Raw genomic sequence first — 18,912 nt, 5'->3', positions numbered from 1 at the left:
TATCTGACACTATAGAAAGCATTCAATTTGAAACCCTTTGAACAGCATAAAGTACATTAAGAAGTGGTACAGTATATTAGCCATTATCAAATGTTCCAAAAGTTACTGTCTGCCTTGACTGAAAATTGACGGATTTACTGAACTGCTGGGTAACAGGATATTCAAGGATATATCTCTCATATGACAGCAGCTACATGTAGTTTACAAGTGCAGGCAACTCGAGGGCCTGGAGTAAACCACTGACCTATGGCAATTTAATGACAAACTTTCCAACATGGTGTGTGTAAATTTTTACCTACAGAGCAAGTTGCAGGGGGTGTGCCATATTGGTGGATGTTTTGGATCACCAAGGGATTTCATGTAAGACCACATTACTGATTTATGAGCACTGTTGACAGCTTTAATATAGCCATGAAGGTCCTGAGAAAAGATAGGCAAGGGAATCTTGCAAATCATATGTGTGAGACTGGGGACTGCATCAAAGCTTCATGTACGTGTGTGATTGAAAGATCAGCATCTTAACCACAAAGCCACATAGAAAACATAACAAATATGACAATGTATGACAAATATGACAAATACTGTATGACAAATATGACAAATACTGTATGACAAATATGACCATCATTATGTCTACATTATGTAGAGATGTACCAAATGAAAAGCTCAAAAGACAAGCACAGTTTGGATGAACATTTTAAAATCTTGATTAGGAAACTGTTCTAACTGCCTGTCCATCATAGCTTCACTGTGATAAGATCTGTGATGCTGGACGTTACCAAAGCAGCAATGAGGATTTGGTGGCAAGACAAACTGTTCAGCTATTGATCATGCCCTTGTGACAACTGAATAATCTCACTGTGTCACAACCATCTTCTACAGTTAGCAGGTATAGATAATGTCTATAGCAAACAAACTTTCCTATCACCATCACATCTATACGATAAATCATTCAACTATCCTCCTGTCCTATTTAAAGCAAATCGTTCAGCTATTCCACAGTCCTAATAAATCATCAGGACAGCTAACCTATAGCCAGCAGTCACAAGTCATGTCCATAATTAATCATCTTACCATCCCACAGTCCTATTAAATCATCAGGACAGCTAACCTATAGCCATCAGTCACAAGTCATGTCCATAATTAATCATCTTACCATCCCACAGTCCTATTAATCATCAGGACAGCTAACCTATAACCATCAGTCACAAGTCATGTCCATAATTAATCATCTTACCATTCCACAGTCCTATTAAATCATCAGGACAGCTAACTATAACATCAGTCACAAGTCATGTCCATAATTAATCATCTTACCATCCCACAGTCCTAATAAATCATCAGGACAGCTAACCTATAGCCATCAGTCACAAGTCATGTCCATAATTAATCATCTTACCATCCCACAGTCCTATTAAATCATCAGGACAGCTAACCTATAACCATCAGTCACAAGTCATGTCCATAATTAATCATCTTACCATTCCACAGTCCTATTAAATCATCAGGACAGCTAACCTATAGCCATCAGTCACAAGTCATGTCCATAATTAATCATCTTACCATCCCACAGTCCTATTAAATCATCAGGACAGCTAACCTATAACCATCAGTCACAAGTCATGTCCATAATTAATCATCTTACCATTCCACAGTCCTATTAAATCATCAGGACAGCCTAACCTATAGCCATCAGTCACAAGTCATGTCCATAATTAATCCTCCAACAATCCCACAGTCCTATTAAATCATCAGGACAGCTAACCTATAGCCATCAGTCACAAGTCATGTCCATAATTAATCATCTTACCATCCCACAGTCCTATTAAATCATCAGCACAGCTAACCTATAGCCATCAGTCACAAGTCATGTCCATAATTAATCATCTTACCATCCACAGTCCTATTAAATCATCAGGACAGCTAACCTATAGCCATCAGTCACAAGTCATGTCCATAATTAATCATCTTACCATCCCACAGTCCTATTAAATCATCAGGACAGCTAACCTATAACCATCAGTCACAAGTCATGTCCATAATTAATCATCTTACCATTCCACAGTCCTATTAAATCATCAGGACAGCTAACCTATAGCCATCAGTCACAAGTCATGTCCATAATTAATCCTCCAACAATCCCACAGTCCTATTAAATCATCAGGACAGCTAACCTATAGCCATCAGTCACAAGTCATGTCCATAATTAATCATCTTACCATCCCACAGTCCTATTAAATCATCAGGACAGCTAACCTATAGCCATCAGTCACAAGTCATGTCCATAATTAATCATCTTACCATTCCACAGTCCTATTAAATCATCAAGACAGCTAACCTATAACCATCAGTCACAAGTCATGTCCATAATTAATCATCCAACCACTCCACAGTCCTACACTTGATCATTGGTATTGCTATCATCCTACAGCCCTCAAATTGGCATCCTAAGATCCTGCCACCATAAATTACATCTATAGAGCAAATACTTAGAAAATGAGTCAAAATAGTACACTTTATATGATGACAAAAATGCGTGAATATCTGGGACGTGGATTTCAATAAAAATTGTTTTGACTCGTCGACTGAAACAATTAAATCTCATGTGGTTGGCAAGCTACGGAGATTTCATGGGTAGCGAGCAACTCCTTGAAGAAGTCAAACCTCCCTGAGGTTTGAAAAAGTGGGAGAATTTTAAAACCAAAGTTTTATATGCAGAATAGCATATTAAAAAGAGAGAAATTATGACAGCTATTTTTACAGTCTTAAGCATGACTTAACTTTAAGTTGAACCTGGCTAATCGCTTAGTGTAGTACAAATTTTTTTTATGGCCACTGGCACATAAGAGAGTAACGTTACACAAAAATTGGATTCTCTGAGATGATTAAAATCAAAGACTGTCCGCTTCATATATGCAATACCGGACTAATCAGAGACAAACATATACATTACACGCTACCTAACCAGTAACATAGGGCGAAACACCCCATGTGAATTTTTACAAACACAACTCTTGCTGTTCTGCATAAGTAGGCAATAAAGAGTCCATCATAAGACAGCAAAGAAGATTTCAGAGTTCAACTCTGGCTGATCCACTCATCCTGGGGCCACGCTTTTTCTCTTTTTTCTTTTTCTTCTCCAATTTTATCTGCTTTTTGGCATCTAAACGTTTGGCAATCTCTTCTTCTTGAAGCTACAAAACAAAAATCAAGTATGGATTGAGGGATGGGGCAACATCAGCGATCAAAATACAGGATCAGCTGTTTTCTTAAATACACCTTTCAGTTGATACTTAAAATATATGTTTGTTTTTTTTTTTCTTTTAATGCATACTCAAGAAATTTTCATTTGTTTGTTAGATTTATGGGTGGAGGAAATTGAGAAGACTTCGCCGAGAGTCGCCTGAAAGCTGCAACAAACAAGAAGCAGACAGAAAAATTGAACACACAACTTCATTGCATGTCAAGAATAGTCTGAGATTGTTCTGACGTTTGTTCAGCCAAGGATGGCACCAAGCCAACGTCAGAGCATGCTCCATTTCAAAAACCTGATGCAGTTGCCCTGGCAGTTTATCACTGCATTTGGGACAAAAATTACCCTTCAACTACGTCTCCACGACCCGAAGCTTGCAGACACTTATGTCCGCTATCTGTCGATTTATTGCAAACACAGCATCGATCAGTTATTCCCAAGGGTCCAAGAGTCATTTCTGATGCTCAAAGCGAACAGCTGTACTTACAGCCTTGACATATTTAACAAAAGTAGGCAATTGCATCAGGTTTCTCAATGGAACGCACTCTGACGTTGGTTTGGTGCCATCAATGGCTGAACAAGATTTTGCCATATCAAATGCCTGAGCAATCTGGCTAGGTTAAAGATAGGCAGAACTTCCAGAGGATGTCATTAATCCCCATGGTGAGGAATCCTGAAAGTAATTACCAGTACCTTCAAATTTTCTTCTGTAAATGGATTGATGTACAACCTGTCTCTCTCTATCAGGTTCAACTCTTGAGACATCTAAAAAAAAAAAAAAAGGAAGGGAGATAACCCAGTTTTAAAGACAAAACAAGACATGAGGCAGTACGTAGTAAAGTGTGGCATTGCAAATAAGTGCTCGGTGGTCCAGGGCTAAAAAAAAAACTTTGACATATACAGTTTTAAAATACATACTATGATACAATAACACATTGTTGTATGTACATCCAGAGAACATACATCTTTAGGTACTTAACATATACGCTGGTATGTATGCATGTATGCTTGAGTTTTATTTATTTACTTATTTATTTATTTATTTGATTGGTGTTTTACGCCGTACTCAAGAATATTTCACTTATACGACAGCGGCCAGCATTATGGTGGGAGGAAACCGGGCAGAGCCCGGGGGAAACCCACAACCATCTGCAGGTTGCTGGCAGACCTTCCCACTTACGGCCAGAGAGGAATCCAGCATGAGCTGGACTTGAACTCAAAGCGACCGCATTGGTGAGAGGCTTCTGGGTCATCACGCTGCGCTAGTGCGCTAACAGACTGAGCCAAGGAGGCCCACCTGCTTGAGTTTTACGTCATACTTAATAATTTTTCAGTCATATGATGATGTGGAGTCATTAGGCATGTGTAAATATACTGTGTCTTCTTGTGTTTTCATGCTGCCAAAGTCCTGCCTCCAGTAACTATGATGCTGTCCTCTAACCTCTCACTGTGGTGCGCCAAGCAAGGCAGCAACACATACCATTTTTTCCGTCTTCGGTATAGCCCGACGCAGTTTTGATCCCGGGTCTCCCAACTTTGAGGCAGATGCTGTTACCATTATGCCACCAAGTCTGGTCAATGTAATAATACTTGACCAAATTTCAGCATATTAAATGTACTGTGTGTGCAATTTTAGACACATGCTGTTTGCATGGTCTGAATTGGCTAGATATTCTTTTATTTTCAACTAACTTATTTTCAAGAAGCGATTCACGGTCACAATAAATAAAACATCCACTGCTATTATTTGCAATGAATTTGATAGTGTTTACACCTGATCACTTCATGTTGCATGCTGGGTCTCATGGAGTCCTCCATGTGAACAAAAAAAAATCAAATGGACACATTCTCTGCAGAAAGAATCAAATGAATTTTACTTTTTAACCTTAACATTGATGGATATGCATCTTAATAAACTGCTTTTTTTTCTTAGCAAACACCAATTCAGATATAAATTTTTTCCATTTTAAATAATTGCAAATTCTCTCAACTGAAATGGCTTTTGTCTATAACCATTTAATTATTTTCTCCCAAAATCCAACAAGCATTACACACAATTCTGAATATAATCCTATTACGGAAAGACAGCATATAACATTGAAACCATGGACCTTCCCTTCACTTCTTCTCTCCCCTATTTCCCAACACACCAATTCCCAGTCTCACACACACATCCACCACACATACCAGGTTAAGAAGCATAGCGCTGGCACTGGACATCTCAAAGACCTGTGTCTGGTTACAGAACCACACACCCCAGGCTATCAGCTCCTGCCACTCACGGTTCTTATCGTACAGGCTGTGAACGATATCTGGGAGACGTAAAGCTAGGTCACCAAACATGGCCGTGTTCTCCATCACCTTAGAGACAGCTACAACAAAAGTTTTGGATGGATTAGTGATTAAATACTTTACTCAATCTGCATCACAATAATTTGTCTTAACTGGTGGATAATTTATTTAACGATAGTGGGTTTTGCAATATACATGTGGAGGAAACCAGATTGCCTAGAGTAAGCCACCCACATTTGGCAAACAAATGACACAATTTTTCCCATGGAACACAGACTTTTATTTTTATTCTACAATCTTAATTGTAGGTGGAAAGTATGTGAACTTCAAAGAACATCATGAAAAACCACTTAATCAATTTTTGAAAGAACATAAAGGTATCATTTCGTTCAATATAAGCATTTGTTTTGCTTTTACAATCTGGAAGAAATAACACACACAGGCAAACAAAATATCTCTTTTCACAGCAATAAATTTTTCATAGGACATTGAGACCATGTACATCTTCGTTGTACAGCATATCTTGATTTCATGCCAGATATGCAATTGTCTTCACATTCAAAATCTGGAAGACAGTTGGTTTTATGGGTGGAGATTGCCTGCAGTATAAAACCAATGTCTTTGGCAAATAAATGATATACTTCACCACATGTAACACAAATAGATTTTTACTGATAGAGCAAGCTGAATGTGCATTCCACATAGCTCAAAACTTCCATAACTGCCCAAACTGCCTGTCCATGCTGCTTCATCATGATAAGATCTTTGATGTGGGGCATTTCTGTAGCAGCGATGAAGATTTTGTGGCTAGAGAAATTGTACAGCCAGTGATCATACACCAGTGATAACTGAATCATACAACTGCATATAACTGACACACTTGACAACATGTAAAACACAGATTTTTATTGACACTGTAAGTTGAATGTGTGTTCCATATTGATGGAAAGTAAGTGAACTCCTATAAACTTCATGTAAGATCGCCCAATACAGAAGTAACACAGCTTACACTTGTCTCGTCATAACATTAATCATGTGATTACCTTCACGGACATGGGTCTCTTCTGGGTATGGGTCACCAGGTACAAATCCCCACTGGGTCACATTGACTTTGGCCTCAGCAAGTATCTGTCAATATCCAAAAATTTACTGCTACCGGTACTTCATACAAAAGACCTGTTGTCTAACCACTTTTTTTTTAGAAGTAAAGAAATCCAGAAACAATAAGCTATGAGTTGGTTTTAAAAATACCTCCCCATTTGAATCAGAGATTTTTCACTGCATTCCAGCCGTATGTGGGAAAGTCTGGCAGACCTGTGGATGGTCATGGGCTTCCCCTGTGCTCTGAAAGGTTTCCTCCCACCACAATGCTGGCCATGATCGTATAAGTCAAATATTCTTGAGTACGGCGTAAAACAGAGTTGGATTAAACAGACTGATAATTGAGCACTACATCATACTGTATATTTATATGATATTATTTTTGAGTAACATATAAGCCACTGAAGGCCAAAGAAAAATCTGACACATCCTTGTGGGTACATAATTAAACCAATCTTTTCCAAGTATACAGGCCATGATAACTGTAGAGTATGATCAGTAATGTAATTAACACTAATTCCCAGAAATATAACCCATCTCATTCAACTTAAACTTCACACAAGAATGACAACCAGTTTAGAAATTTAATATTTTCTTACCTTCATCAATTGCTTTATAACAATATCTGCTAGCTGGTAACGTTGTTCGTATTTACCATACGCTTGCATGTTTTTGACTGCTTCCAACTGCACTGCTCTGTTTTGTTCAAAAACTTTCATGTCTTTGTAATGCAGTTAAAGAATGTGTTAGTCCAGATTAGAGATTACACCTCATATCAATTTTTTTTTTGATTTTACCTTTAATACAATCTTTAACTTCAAGTAGTAGTAATCTTTTAATTCAAATCTCTTTAAAACAAAGTCTTTGGGTTAATGTATATTTATTTATGGTAGCTTTAAAATATTCCTCCTGAATGATGTGCAGGTTTCAATGGTTCATATATTCTGGTTCAAGCTGCATGGGGAGTGAGAACAATTTTGCTTCTATACATCTTCCAATGTTACTTAAATAAATGTATTCACACATACATGTTATCGCTCAGATTTTAGGGAAAACAAAACACAGATCATTAATTTACTCAAACCAGTCAGATTCCTTTTAAACTTATTTCATCTAAGTTTAAATGAAATTATAGATAATACCGGTACATGTTGCTTTTCATCTGGATGTTGTGCTCTGTAATATGGTATTATATACAAGGTCTACTAAAAGTGGAAAGTTCAGCAAGTCTGGATGTGTTCAAGAACTATTTCGATGTTGCGTTGTTGAAGCCAGCTCTTTGTCAACACTTCTTAACAGTAGGCCTATATATGTAGGCTCCTATACCATAAAATGAGTATTTTTATTTACTTATTCACTCAATTATTTTCGACTGTTTCTTTAACGCCATAGTCAAGAATTTATCGATGGCAGCCTGTTTCATTGGTGGGGGAATTAATGAATGGAATGCCTTATATTTCGCAAGCATAAAAATACCATCTGTACATTTTTAATTTGGTACCTGTAATATCTTTTTCAGATCTTGACAAGCAAATGACTGGCACAAAAAGGATACACATTTGCCATGATGATACTGGTATTTTACCGGACGTTTCACCTGTAGATTTCTGAGTGTCAGTCTGTTCAGTAATCTTTTCAGTTTCACTCGTTTTACTGTCACGTGTTTCGGATGATTTTGTCTGATCCACATGAGCTACGGTTTGATCTTCGCTGAAAACGGTCTGTAAAAGTAAAACAGCGATGACCGTAACATGAAAAGCATTTAGACTTAGATTCCCCATTTCTGCATTACTCCATATCTGTTACAACATCGCTGTGGTATCGGCAAGGAGTCGTCAGTTTGCCGATAAATAAATATTCGTTTTATGATGTCGAGTTGTTTAGAACTGTTTTGAAGTCCACGTGTCGGGAAATACCCTTCCCGTCAACCCTTAGTTGTTGTATTCTTCCTGTCATCGACTGGTATCGTTGATTGCAACGTACCCCTAAGAGTGGTTGGCATTTGCCGAATGTAGAAGAGTGTAAATTGGCATTCCCACTTCCGGTACTCGGGGAATTCCCATCATGGCTGACGTGGACTTCCAGGGACAAGGGGTAATGAATCAAATTCAAGGATTTTATTAGTGTTGTAAACGATGGCAGGTATATAAGAAAACACAGTAATTACTTTTATTAAATTTTAGCCGAAGATATTTATTCACAACGTTCGAAACAAGAATTTTCGCCGATAATCACACATGGCCCCCATTGTCATTGTTGTCAATAGGCCTATCAATCATCGTTTAATATCACCACTATTGAAACAGGCAATCAAATAGATACGTTTTCTAGCGAACTGAAAGTAAATTTCAGTTTTCAGAAGTGTAAAAGTGTAGTTTTCTAGTCTTCTTGTTTTCTTTGACATGACAATCACAATTGTCCTGATGACGAGCTAGCAAAAAAACAAAAACAAAAAAAAAAAAAAAAGAAGAGCGACATGAAACTGGTTTGCGATGCAGTCCCTACTTGCGCGTGGCAAAACTTCTATGACAACATATCGTGAAGAGATAGGTCACCATGGTAAACGCCTTTTGGCCAAGTGTTGCAGCAGCTTTGTAAAACAAACCCTTGAAATTTTTGATTTATATATATAAGTGAAATGTCAGGATTTACTCCGCTTATAAAAGTGTTGGATATCTCTATCTAATGTTAATACATTTTGATATTTCACACCCATACACCATGACTTCAAAAAGAAACCTTTTATTTCAGTTTGAATTTAGTGAAATGACATCATGATAAAATTTTAGTCAAGTTAAACATTCTCTGACGCGTTATGTGGCATGGCATAGCATGATGTCATACAACATGTAATGTCTGTACTACACAATTCTTTGTTGGTCTGCAGCTAAAAACACTGCTTAACTTATTGAGATACACAAAATCATGATATTGTTAAAATATCTGTGTTGAGGCGAGTGCCATGAGTGCAACGTGCCAGCGTTGATGGACTCCTCTGTGTTTGGTCGACTGTCAATATATGAGAATAGATATCTGAATTTAGAAAGTGTAATTTACTTCCTATGGTCCTATTTAACTGCAATACCAAATATCAAACAGTTAACCAATAATTACTAATCATAGTTCCTTCCAAAGACATACGTAAGTGATAAGATGATTTGATTGTTTGAGACAATGCAGCTTGCTGACAACAACACTAAGACTTTACACTAATGTAGCCATGACTGGTTTGTAACACATAACTACCTTTATATGTTACACATGGATAATTGCCAAAATATCCAGTGTAAGTATGCTAAATTAAAATTTTGGTATAATTTACAAAAAGTACACATCTCCGTTGTAGGACCTCAATGATGTTTCTCTTGAAGGGGACATAACTGTGCCTGGGGCACCAGAACCTGAAGATGAGGAATTATCTACCCTTGATGAGCCAGTGAAAGACACAGTGGTGAGCCTGTAGTATAGTTTTAAGGGCTGAATCATGTCCAGACATGTATAAATAAGAAAGGTTATTTTGAACGTTTCAGGTTACATCAAAGTTATTCACTGAATCAATATATCTCTGGTTGTCAAGCCATACACTGTGTGATATAAAACGCTGAACGAAGCGCAGTATGATTTTAGAGGTTTTAATTTCCCAAAACCATTTTCTGAAAAGATTGTTGAGCTGGGCATAGATCAACCTTGTGATTGAGAGAAACTGCGGTTTGGCGATTGGAAACATCTTGAAGCAACTGGAAACAACTGGGAGCATCCATTTGGGCTCTGGGTTTAGTTGATGCACCCTGCGGTTTTGCCGACTAAACAGTTCCTTGGAGTTGAACATGTTTTACTTTTCTATCCAGTTTCATCAATCTGCACGCGCTTGTGACCAGTTCGTGTCAGTTGCTCACAATTGCAAGTTTTTAAAACTTTTTAAATCCTACACTTTGTCTAGTTGAACCCAGTAACTTACTATCGCAAGTCCACATACGCACAGTTTTATGGTATATAGTATAATGATGTAGTAGTGCATGTGTTGCTGTCCATTTAGGACTAAAATAATGCTGAAAGTCATAGTATTTGTGAAGTAAATAAGGTAGAGGAATGATTCCAATACTGCTTATATTTAAACACATTACTTTTTTTCGGGCTTGTGTGAAATTATTATATACATTTTGATTAAATTTTTTTTCTTCCCAGTTCCGTGATGTAAAAGCTGTAGGTCAGAAATTTTTCCATGTTCTACTTCCTCGCCAAAGTCGAACTCTGCTTCGAGACTGTAAGTGCTGTATTTAATATTACTCCACAGTGTGTTTAGGAAAGGAATCATTTGTTCTGAACTGTCATGATAGATTGTCATTTGTAAACAATTAATTTGAAGAAATTATGGCATTTTTATGTAAGTTTAGTATAAGTTAAAGAAGTTTAGTGATTGTACAAAATTTAATTGGCTAAAGATTCATTTTCAAGCCCAAATAAGATTGTGGATATCCACTGGACTTTCAGTACAATGTGAGAGTTTCGAGTTTATCGGTAATCATAAAAAGAGCCCTAACTTATCATGTAGCTTGTGAAAAATGTCATGCAAGTTCTGGAATTTTATAAGTTCACAAGCATTTAGCTTCTCAAATATCTCCATCCTTTGTATATTCTAAATAAGATTTAGTGTGACTTTTCTCAGATTCCCGTGTTAGAGTAAAAGGAACCACTAACAGTTGCCTAACATTTTTGAGAGGTCACATGATACAGTAAGACTTTTTTTACCTTTGGCTATAAAAGAGTTCGAACTCGAAACTCCCCTATTGCCATTGAGACCATAAATTCATGTGAAAAGTAAATAAATGAAAAAAAATTAAATAATGGAGAAAGCTGATGTAAGCTGTTGTTTTCAGGGGACTGGTGGGGACCTCTGATACTATGTGTGTTTATGGGCATGTAAGTACAGATATATGTATTAAGAGTAGATGATTTGTGATGAAGTTCAGAAACACATATTACTATAATTCTTCAACCTTTTTTGCATGTTTGCAAAGTGTTTATTCAAGCATATTCTGAAGGCATTACTCTTTGCCTGCTGTTAAAATTATACTTTTTTGTGAAGCCGGGGAATTGGCTGATCCAACCAATTTAGTTTTGTCTCCAAAATCAAATTGCAAATGTGCCTAAATGACTCTGAAAGTTACTCTCTCATAAGTGAAAACATTGGGGATGTAGAGTATGATACTTATGGTAAAGGATCTAAAAATTTTTGCAAAGAGTTGCACATTTGGCTTGATTCTGAGAGCACCATTGACCATGAACTGTAGATGTTTTTCCTGCGGTGTCCTCTCACCATACTTAATACTAAGGTAACATTAGAATTACATCAAAGAAGGTTTATGCTATGATTTGGATATTAAAATATTTTTGTGGAAGTCAGAGACAAAAACAGCTGTATGTATGGGCAGGGTCTGGAACTGATTACACAAATGCATTTTTAGGTTGCATCAAAGTGTGAGTGAAATACAAAGCATTCCAGGGTATTAGAACTTACAAAAAAAAAATGTTCAGTTTGGTTAAATTTTTAACAGTTTGGTCTTCCATCTTAAATTCCATCATAAAACAGTTTTGGAATACATATGTGACATTTCAGTGTGATAAATGTTTTGTTTAGGATGTTACAAGGCTCTTCGGAGCACCTGGACAAGATGAATGATGGTGGCCCCCAGTTTGCAGAGGTGTTCGTCATCTACTGGGTGGGAGCTGTAGTGGTCACCCTAAACACCAAGCTCTTAGGAGGAAACATGTAAGCTTACAAAGTTTTCACTTCTGCCGAGAAATAATTAGAGGCACTTGTGTATCTGATTTATGTTAAGAGATTTGCAAGGTTCCTGATGAAGGAAGGCTGTTTCATCAGTTCTACTAAGTTTCATCCGCCCATATCTAACCTTGGTCTTCTTAAGGATATACGCGAGACCTGGGATCTAACCCAGAACGGGTCATACCAAAGACTTTAAAAATGGTTCTTGCTACTGCCTCACTAGGCGCTCAGTACTCTGAGCTTAAAGCAAGGAAACAGGACTGGCTGGCCCAGTGTCAGTATAATGTGACTGGGTGGTGTGTCATGGTTGGTGTCTTTGGCATGATATGTCAGTGGCAGCAGCACTTTGCCCTGCCACAAGAAAACACAGTATTCGTACACACTCCCAATGACTTTGACGTTAAACTCCAGTAAGGATAAGGATTTGAGACACTCGATAATTGACACACCCTGAACTCAGAAGATTTACAGCTGAAGACAACAGTCCTTCCAAGGTATCATATGTTACATAGTTACTCAAAAAGCACCTCAAATTATAGAGAGGTGACATTTATTATTTATACATCAGTGAAATCCCAGTATTTCTTTCACTGATAAAAATGATATCTTCATAAGTTAGATATCACTTTTGTTATTACATTTTGCTATTACACTGCTGGAGACCTTGACCCTTCACAAGGCCATGCCCTTCCACGTAATACGTAGTTCGCCCAAAAAAAAAGAAGTAGAAATTCTTTATGTGCTTAATTTACGTAAATACCTATATTGCATTAGCATTAAGCACCTTTGTATAATGTACAATTACTTACAGACAGCGTTTAAAACTGTAAAAAGTTTTGTTAGCGAGGATGTGAACAAAATTGCAGCATGTATGAATAGAATCAGAAATACGATGAAGATGACACATTGCTTATTTTTTCACGCATGCAACAGATAAACTGATATGCATTTATATATATATGTAGAGAAAATGTCAGGATGTAAATAGTAAGTAGAATATTGCAAAGTGAAGGTTGAATGCCATAAATATTGTTCTCGTGAATGGTAGATGTGCTTCGCGTCTCGTGGGTTTATCATTTCCTCCACTCACTCGAACAATATTCATTGTATTCAACCTTCACTGTGCTATATCCTCTGTATTACATAATAATTAAGTAAATGGATACACTGGATAGTTTTTATCTGCCTTAATTATTTTCAAATATAGAAGTTTGTGTTTTTTCTCAGCCTGCTTTCATCTTTTACTCCTCAGCTGTGTATTTATGTGTATTCAAATCACATTTCATTAAGTTACTAACAGTAGGTCTTCAAATAAGTGCTGACTCATTTGGCTAAAACTTTGTAATCACTGCAGAAGTTTGAGGCTGCAGGTTCGAGTCTGCCCGTCACTGGTTTGGCTGCAGCTTTAAGTCATTAGGTTTTTCACGAGCCAACAGTAGGGTGAGGGGACTGCTTCTCGCACACTAGTTACCTCCAGCTATGAAACTGACCACCATCAGTCATATAAGTAAAAATTCATAAGTACTGCATTGAGCACCATTTAAATGAATAAATTAAGAAAAAAAAATCGTTTCTTGCGGAACTGTATACACTTTTCAAATTCTGTTTCAGCTCATTTTTCCAGTCAGTCTGTGTCCTAGGGTACTGCGTGTTCCCACTGTCAATATCCCTGGTGATTTGTCGCATTGTTCTGATAGCAGCTGAACAGACCACAGGCCTATTTATTGTACGCTTCGTGGCTGTCATATTGGGCTTTGCGTGGTCAACATTTGGTGAGTCCCACTCCTGTATCATGATTTGAAATTGTCTTAAAGACATTCATTATAAACAGATCTTACTCTAATTCTACAACCTTTTCAACCACCTCTGCAACCAATATTTATTTATTTTATTTGTTTGATTGGTGTTTTACGCCGTACTCAAGAATATTTCACTTATACAACGGCGTCCAGTATTATGGTGGGTGGAAACCGGGCAGAGCCCAGGGGAAACTCACAACCATCCGCAGGTTGCTGGCAGACCTTCCCACGTACGGCCGGAGAGGAAGCCAGTATGAGCCAGACTTGAACCAATATTTTGAAGCATTTTGAGAGAGTGATTTTTAACGTCGTTTTCTTAATAATTGTATGCATAAATTCCACTGCAGAAAGTGCTTCGTGGTAAAGGTTGAAGATTTACAATAGTTTAAACCTTTCTTGTGTCTTTTTTCCTCTCTTTACAACGGTCATTTGTGACAATATTGTGTGATTCAACCCTTATCTATAAAACATTACTGAATATCTGATTTCTGTGCTTCTATTTCTTTTTACAGCTTCAACAGCATTTCTGGCAGACTGCCAACCACCAAACAGAAAAGCACTAGCTGTCTATCCCATATTTCTCTTCTACTTTGTGATAAGTTGGTTGATAATTTCTCATACTCACAGTAATAATGTATAATGAAGAAAACTGACGTGTATAGAGATTCCATGTATGTAAGGCTCAGTGTTGTAGTCGGGGTCAGACTCCCTCTGCGGTCACAGCCCTCTTCAAACAGTTGTTCTATACTGGTTGGGATATGGAATTCTTCATGGACCCATATTGGGTGTTGTGTGGAATTAATACTGTTTTCCATGTTGTATTGTTCACCGTATTGGAACCACACATAGCATGGATATGCTTTTTAACATGTAGTCATGTGTGAGATACTTCCTACAATTTGGGTCTAGTATGCTCTTCCATATGTTGTCCAGTATGATACACCTCAACAAGTTGGGTCAAGTATGCTGCTCCATATGTAGTCCAGTATGAAACACCTCAGCAAGTTGGGTCAAGTATGCTGCTCCATATGTAGTCCAGTGTGAAACACCTCAACAAGTTGGGTCAAGTATGCTGTTCCATATGCAGTCCAGTGTGAAACACTTAAACAAGTTGGGTCAAGTATGGAAAAGCTGTTCCATATGCTATCAAGTACGAAACACCTCAAGTTGGGTCTAGTATGGAATACTCTCAATATTGGCCCAGTGGGAAATAGTTCACCAAATTAGTAAGGAGAAGCATTTCCATGCAGGGTTCAGCATACAATATTTCACGTTACTGGTAGTACAAGGGTGTGCAGAACTGAAGATATTTAGGTTGTTGTGGAGTGGTATTTTACAAGTCACCACAGGCATCAAGTCCAGCGTGGATTTCCAACGCAACATGGATGAGTTCAATACCACTCCATTTGCATTTCGGTCCGGTGTGAAATAAAGTACTTTACCCTACATGTATCTTGTGTAAAAGGGGAAATTCTTTTCCGTACCTTGTCCACTGTGAAATACTTTGACATTGAGTGTATCGCATGGAAATGCTTGTCCATATTGTGACCAGTATTGAGTGTGGCACTGTATGTACATGTATATGTTCTTAACTGTATTAGGCCCAGTAAGGAATACCTCACAGTGTTTGGTATATATGATCAAGTTCTCAAGTTGTTTCAGCTACTAAAACCTTACTTTCTTGCCATGGTTTGTAATATTACACTATTATGCCCTTTATCCATATTCCTGCCACCATGAACAATGTGAAATATTCTTGGCTGCGTCAGTGTAAAACTTCAACGAAATGGATCAAAACATAAATTTACTACCACGGTTGATGAACATGACAAAGTTCTCTCCCCTTTCGTGATGTGCATGAACAGTATTATTGTGGCTTCGTATAGATGTGAAGCAGGATTGTAGGCTTGTAAGCATAGTGAAAGTAAGTTGTATGGACTTATATAATACACCACACTTAGTGACACTAATTTCATTGGAATGACTTTTGAGGCATTCCAAGAGATTTGGGCCAGTTGTTAATGATAGTACAATAGTTCTAACAGGCAGTGACAATATAGTTTGAATTTGTGTTTTCTGTTGCGACAATTCTTGGATGCTAATCTGTCGTAATAAACACAAATGCGGAGTTTACATTAAAAAAACTTACCGTAACTGTGTGGAAATAGTGCCTGTGCTACATTTGTTATTTTCTCTTAACCAGTATGTATTAATTATTTTGTGCTGAACACAGTACCATGTAATGACGACAGATACATCTGGTCACATGTACAGCATTTTCCTGTCCAGTTTGATTGTCATTCAATTTCATGTCCTCAAAATCAGTTCATACTTCATTATACAAGCTACATGTATTTTGGCCAAATGCACAATTTCGAGCCAAAGCTGCAAAAAGGTCATAAATCATTTATATCTCCTTTCACTTTTATCTGGGTTTGTTTCAGTTTGCTTGCTGTATATATTTATTTATTATTCTTTTTGACTTCAGTAAGTCCCCTATAATTTTATAAAATTTTTCACCAATTGATTGTACCAGTGCTGTTGTAGAAGTGTGATTAGATTGTGAGAAATCATGCGAAGCTGTATATATTTTCTGTTCGTCAGATATAAGTGAACATGATTTTTCTCCGACTAAGCACAGTATGGTGATTACTTGGAGAAAAATTCCATTATACGCGACCTACTGTATTTATTTAGTAAATTCACTTCTTTAAAAACATTCGAGTTCATCATTTAATACAAATTTCTATTCGTCCACTCATGCAAGATGTATCTTTTTCGATTTCACACAGAGAATAGGTGCATAAATGTTCTCAGATGTTACTGTATATCAAATCTTTGTTTTTTTGTTTCATATTGGGAAATTGACACAGTTCTGTTTCAGGGTTACGAGGTTTAAGTACTTTAAGGGATATTGGAGTTAAAAATATATAATATTACAAAGATGGTAGGGAATATTGCAGTTCTGGTTGATATTTTGGGATATTTCATTAAAATGATTGTATAAATATGGATGAATAAGGGATACAGTATTTTAATTCACAACATTTATTTACTTGATACACACAGTCTGTTGGGACAGCATTGTGAAATTCGTGTTCAGAAGTCATTTTCAATACATTTGACAGATAAAATCATGACAAACTTTTTTTTGTTTTTGGTTTTTTTTATACCTTTTCCTTCTTCAGATGTTGCAATGTTATTGACTATTTATAGCTGCAGCTTATTTCTATACATGTAGAATATCCTGTACTATTTGAATGGTATACATGTCTTAGGCCTACAGTATGTCTGCACATCAGAAATTAGCTACTGTAATTCACCAGCCTTTTCACATGTTGGCAAGATGTTTATTCAGGCATATTCTTAAGGCATGTGTGCCTCTCACCAATACAGTCACTGCGAGGTCACGTCCAGCGAATGCTGGCTACCTCTCCGGCCATACTTGGGAAGGTCTCTCAGCAACCTGCGGATGGTCGTGGATTTTCCTCGGGTTGTGCTCGGTTTCCTCCCACCATAATGCTAGCCGCTTTCGTGTAGGTGAAATGTTCTTAAGTACGGCGTGAAACCCCATTCACATAAGGCATTATTCTGTGTAGAATCAGATTCTTGGTGAAGCTCTGAAACTGGTCAACACGATCAATGGAGGTTTGTCTCCACAATCAAATGACAAAGTTGCATCTATGATGTGCACAGAGCTTGAGGAATTAAGCTAAACATGATTCATACTGGTATCACTAATTCTATCTGACCCCATGGCCCTTTGGTTTGGACCACCAGAGTCCTCTTGTCATTGGTGGGAAAAGATTAGATACTGTTATCATTACTTGTTTAATATCTATGGGGCGAAAGTTATGGGAAACGACCACGTAAGATCTTTTCCACCTATGGGAGTATCTGCAGGATAGAGGGAAAATAACCAGTACTTTTTTTTTTTACTCATTTAAGCTTAGCTACTTGAGATTATTATTCACTGTGGTGAGTATTTGATTTACCAACTCTTGCACACTGATACGTATTTTGATGAAATTAAAGATACATGTATATATTCAATAGAAACTCACAGTGCTTCGCAGGTGGTGGAATGTGATACGGGGTTTAATTAAGTTCTTGTATATGATGCAAATATATCTGTATTTATTAGACCTATTTTTTTCTTGTCCTTTTGTTTTACATTTATCAGTCAAACGAACTATTTGGAACTGGACGTGTTAAATTACCTGTACTGTAATTCTGCAAATTTTTTAACTGCCTCTGCAACCAATATTTTGAAATATTTTGAGAGAGAGCTATTGGGTGTAGAGAAATAATTTTTACAGTTGTATGAAGCTTGCACCTTAAATGACATTAGCATATCATTTTTAATATAATTTTCATAATGATTGTATGCATAAATTCCACTAAAAAAGCACATCAGTGGTTGAAAAGGTTGAAGATTTACAGTAATACAGTATTCAACTGTTTAACTTTTAAACTTCACATTCTTCAGCATTAGTTTGAGAAATGTAATACTGTCATTAACTTTGGTAATCTGGAGATTTCCCAGCTCTCACTGTTCCTGGACATTAACTTTGGTAATCTGGAGATTTCCCAGCTCTCACTGTTCCTGGACATTAACTTTGGTAATCTGGAGATTTCCCAGCTCTCACTGTTCCTGGACATTAACTTTGGTAATCTGGAGA

General features: G+C 37.1%; 2 protein-coding genes across 2 annotated transcripts; one reads left to right on the top strand and one right to left on the bottom strand.

Annotated features, from left to right (window-relative positions):
- Positions 1-1,302: 1,302 nt before the first annotated feature.
- On the bottom strand, positions 1,303-8,529 carry LOC135473840 (coiled-coil domain-containing protein 134-like). Its single transcript, XM_064753752.1, has 6 exons — positions 8,202-8,529; positions 7,246-7,367; positions 6,589-6,673; positions 5,441-5,625; positions 3,947-4,018; positions 1,303-3,194 (listed from the first exon to the last, which is right to left on the bottom strand). Exons 1-6 carry the CDS (start codon positions 8,425-8,427, stop codon positions 3,072-3,074), a joined length of 813 nt encoding a protein of 270 aa, XP_064609822.1. The 5' UTR covers positions 8,428-8,529; the 3' UTR covers positions 1,303-3,071.
- A 180-nt stretch (positions 8,530-8,709) lies between these two features.
- On the top strand, positions 8,710-17,666 carry LOC135472691 (protein YIPF6-like). The gene is made up of 7 exons (XM_064752317.1): positions 8,710-8,740; positions 9,993-10,097; positions 10,832-10,910; positions 11,524-11,566; positions 12,285-12,416; positions 14,043-14,203; positions 14,743-17,666. Exons 1-7 carry the CDS (start codon positions 8,711-8,713, stop codon positions 14,868-14,870), a joined length of 678 nt encoding a protein of 225 aa, XP_064608387.1. The 5' UTR covers position 8,710; the 3' UTR covers positions 14,871-17,666.
- The last annotated feature ends 1,246 nt before the right edge of the window (positions 17,667-18,912 follow it).

Source organism: Liolophura sinensis, chromosome 8 (genome assembly GCF_032854445.1).
Source record: "Liolophura sinensis isolate JHLJ2023 chromosome 8, CUHK_Ljap_v2, whole genome shotgun sequence".
NCBI classification, from domain to species: Eukaryota; Metazoa; Mollusca; class Polyplacophora; order Chitonida; family Chitonidae; genus Liolophura; species Liolophura sinensis.
The sequence above is the reverse complement of the archived record's forward strand: the minus strand, read 5'-3'. Positions and strand labels throughout refer to the sequence as shown.